Raw genomic sequence first — 2839 nt, 5'->3', positions numbered from 1 at the left:
ATTTCGATGTTCTCATCACCTCATGTCCAGTTCATTGTCTCCCTCCCTCCCTAGTTGGCTGTAAATGCAACTTAAAAGCATTATAGGAGAGGGCACCTGGGTGGCTCAATCGTTAAGTGTCTGCCTTAGGCTCAGGTCATGATCCCAGAGTCCTGGGATCGAGTCCTGCATCAGGCTACCTGCTCCGCGGGAAGCCAGTTTCTCCCTCTCCCACTCCACCTGTTTGTGTTCCTGCTCTTGCTATCTCTCTCTGTCAAATAAATAAATAAAATCTAAAAAAACCCCAAAACATTGTAGGAATGAAGAGTTGGAAGCTATGCAAAATATTCCTCATTCTATTATACAGGAATGTGTATTTCCTACCTCACAGAAATGATTCCAAGGTGACAGAATTTGTTCTTCTGGGCCTATCATCCTCCTGGGAGCTACAACTGTTTCTCTTCTTAATATTTTTGTTATTTTACATGACTGTTGTAAATAGTAATGGTATTGATAATGGTAACAGTGGGAACTGATGCCCGCCTGCTCCAATCTCCTATGTACTATTTTTTGGGCCATCTGTCCTTCATTGACCTATGCCTGACCTGTATTACCGTGCCTCGGATGTTAGGAGATTTTCTACAGCAGGGGAAGATCATCTCTTTTTCAGGATGCTTGGCCCAGATCTACTTCTTGCACTTTCTAGGAGCCAGTGAGATGTTTCTGCTGACAGTCATGGCCTATGATAGGTATGTTGCCATATGTCATCCTTTGCACTACCTGTCAGTCATGAACCGCCAGCTGTGCTTTCAGTTGGTTTTTGCCTGTTGGTGTGGGGGTTTCATCCACTCCATCACACAGGTCACACTGGTGATCCAGCTGCCCTTCTGTGGCCCCAGTGAACTGGACAACTTCTACTGTGATGTCCCATAGGTCATCAAGCTAGCGTGCATGGACACATATGTGGTAGAGGTGCTGATGGTCTCAAACAGTGGTCTGCTATCTCTCGTCTGCTTCTTGGTCTTGCTATTCTCTTATGCCATCTTCCTGATCACCCTGAGAACTCGCTTCCACCAGGGCCAGAGCAGGCACTCTCTACCTGTGCCTCCCACCTAACAGTGGTCAGCCTGATCTTTGTGCCCTGTGTATTCATCTACCTGAGGCCTTTCCACAGCTTCTCTGTGGATAAGGTGTTCTCCATCTTTTACACAGTGATCACACCTATGTTGAACCCTCTCATCTACACACTCAGAAATACTGAAATGAAGACAGCCATGAAGAAGCTGAGAAAAAAGCATGTGGCATCCTTCTGCCATATTAAAGGATGAACAGGAAGAGGTGATTTAGAGAGCATAACTTTCTTGGGACATTCTTAACTCATCCTGTACATGGGTATATGCATGAAACCAATTTGATGACTTTGGCATAAAAGCCTGCATCAAAATTATAATGCATTGCTGTTGATTGCTATTGAGGCCTAGTGGCTTTGTAGGGTGTTAAATATTAAGCAGGGAAGTCAGGAGTGTTTATTGGCCCAGGAATTGAGTAGTAGGTTCAAGAGGACAACTTGAAAGACCAACTCTTCTATCCTTTGTCTATAACTAGTCTTCATTTGCTTATGTCATTTCACTTTTAAATTCTCTTCAAATGAAAGAAGGTATCCCATCTCCTTTTTTGTCCTGCTCTTCTGGGTGTAACAACTCCTAGGTCAGGAGGTTCCTTCTGATGTCCATCAGAGTCCCTTCTGAAGCAGTGTGAATCCCTTTTGTCCTGTCTCTAAGAAAGCCTGAAAACAGCACTAACCACCATACATATTAATGTTCACCTATGAACTGTGTTATATATTGTGCCAAATTTTAGAAATGCACTTGAATTCAATTCAGGTAAGTGACCAGTGCTCTTAGTGAAGTTTACATGTGAAGGCAAGGAAGCCTGGGAATGCCAGGTGCTGGAAACTCCCAGTGTCCTGCCCTGGAGGCTTCTTTAGAAGAGGCATTGCATTCCCCTTGAGTTTCTTTAAGTGGAGTTACAGCAGGGGCAAGTGTATAAGCTGGCAATAATATTAAGCTCTGAACTGTAAGGGAAAAAAAGAAATGAACCGTGGTTTAAAGTACTCATGGTTATTACCTCCAAGTCTCAAAGGTAGTTTTAGAAGTAGGTAATATTATTTAATTTCACTTTTACAAATGAACTCAGATTTCTTTTTTTTTTTTTAAAGGATTTATTTATTTATTTTAGAGAGAGGGAGAGAGAAAGAGAGTGCAAGGGGGGAGGGGCAGAGGGAGAGAAAGAGAGAATCTCAGGCAAACTCCTTGCCTAGCGTGGAGCCCAATGTAGTGTTCAACCCCACAATCCTGAGGCCATGATCTCAGCTCAAATCAAGAGTCTGACCGTCAACCACCTGAGCCACCCAGTTGTCCTGAAGTCAGATTTCTTAAGTGACTTTTACAAGATCACTCAGAAAAAACATCACACAAGAAAGCTAGGAATTTTGGATAATTAAGATTAAGCTAATATTTTTCTTTCCAGAAAGTCTTTGCCTCAATTAGATGGACTAATTGTATATTTTCTACTATATCTATAGAGGATCTCCAGAGCTAGGAGATCACTAAAAACCTGCACAAAAACATTTATATTTAAGGTTATCTATTTCTGACATTAGGATCTTTGCAATTTCTTATGTCAATGGAAAGGTATTAATTCTTTTTTTTTTTTTTTTAAGATTTTATTTATTTATTTGAGAGAGAGAGACAGAGAGAGAGCATGAAAGGGGGGAGGGTCGGAGGGAGAAGCAGACTCCCCGCCGAGCAGGGAGCCCGATGTGAGACTCGATCCTGGGACTCCAGGATCATGACCTGAG

The 2839-nt window shown here is 42.4% G+C and overlaps 1 protein-coding gene across 1 annotated transcript; it reads left to right on the top strand.

Moving 5' to 3' along the window:
- The first annotated feature begins 299 nt into the window (after positions 1 to 299).
- Positions 300 to 1307, top strand: LOC123862373 (olfactory receptor 4Q3). Its single transcript, XM_045901936.2, is given in 3 exon segments — positions 300 to 485; positions 487 to 1063; positions 1066 to 1307. Coding segments are annotated over 3 exon segments (1005 nt in total).
- The last annotated feature ends 1532 nt before the right edge of the window (positions 1308 to 2839 follow it).

This window comes from Mirounga angustirostris, unplaced genomic scaffold (genome assembly GCF_029215605.1).
Source record: "Mirounga angustirostris isolate CCGP_5_RB_7025 unplaced genomic scaffold, mMirAng1.0.hap1 SCAF_9, whole genome shotgun sequence".
Lineage (NCBI taxonomy): Eukaryota > Metazoa > Chordata > Mammalia > Carnivora > Phocidae > Mirounga > Mirounga angustirostris.
Note: the sequence above shows the minus strand (reverse complement) of the source record. Positions and strands in the feature narration are given on the sequence as shown.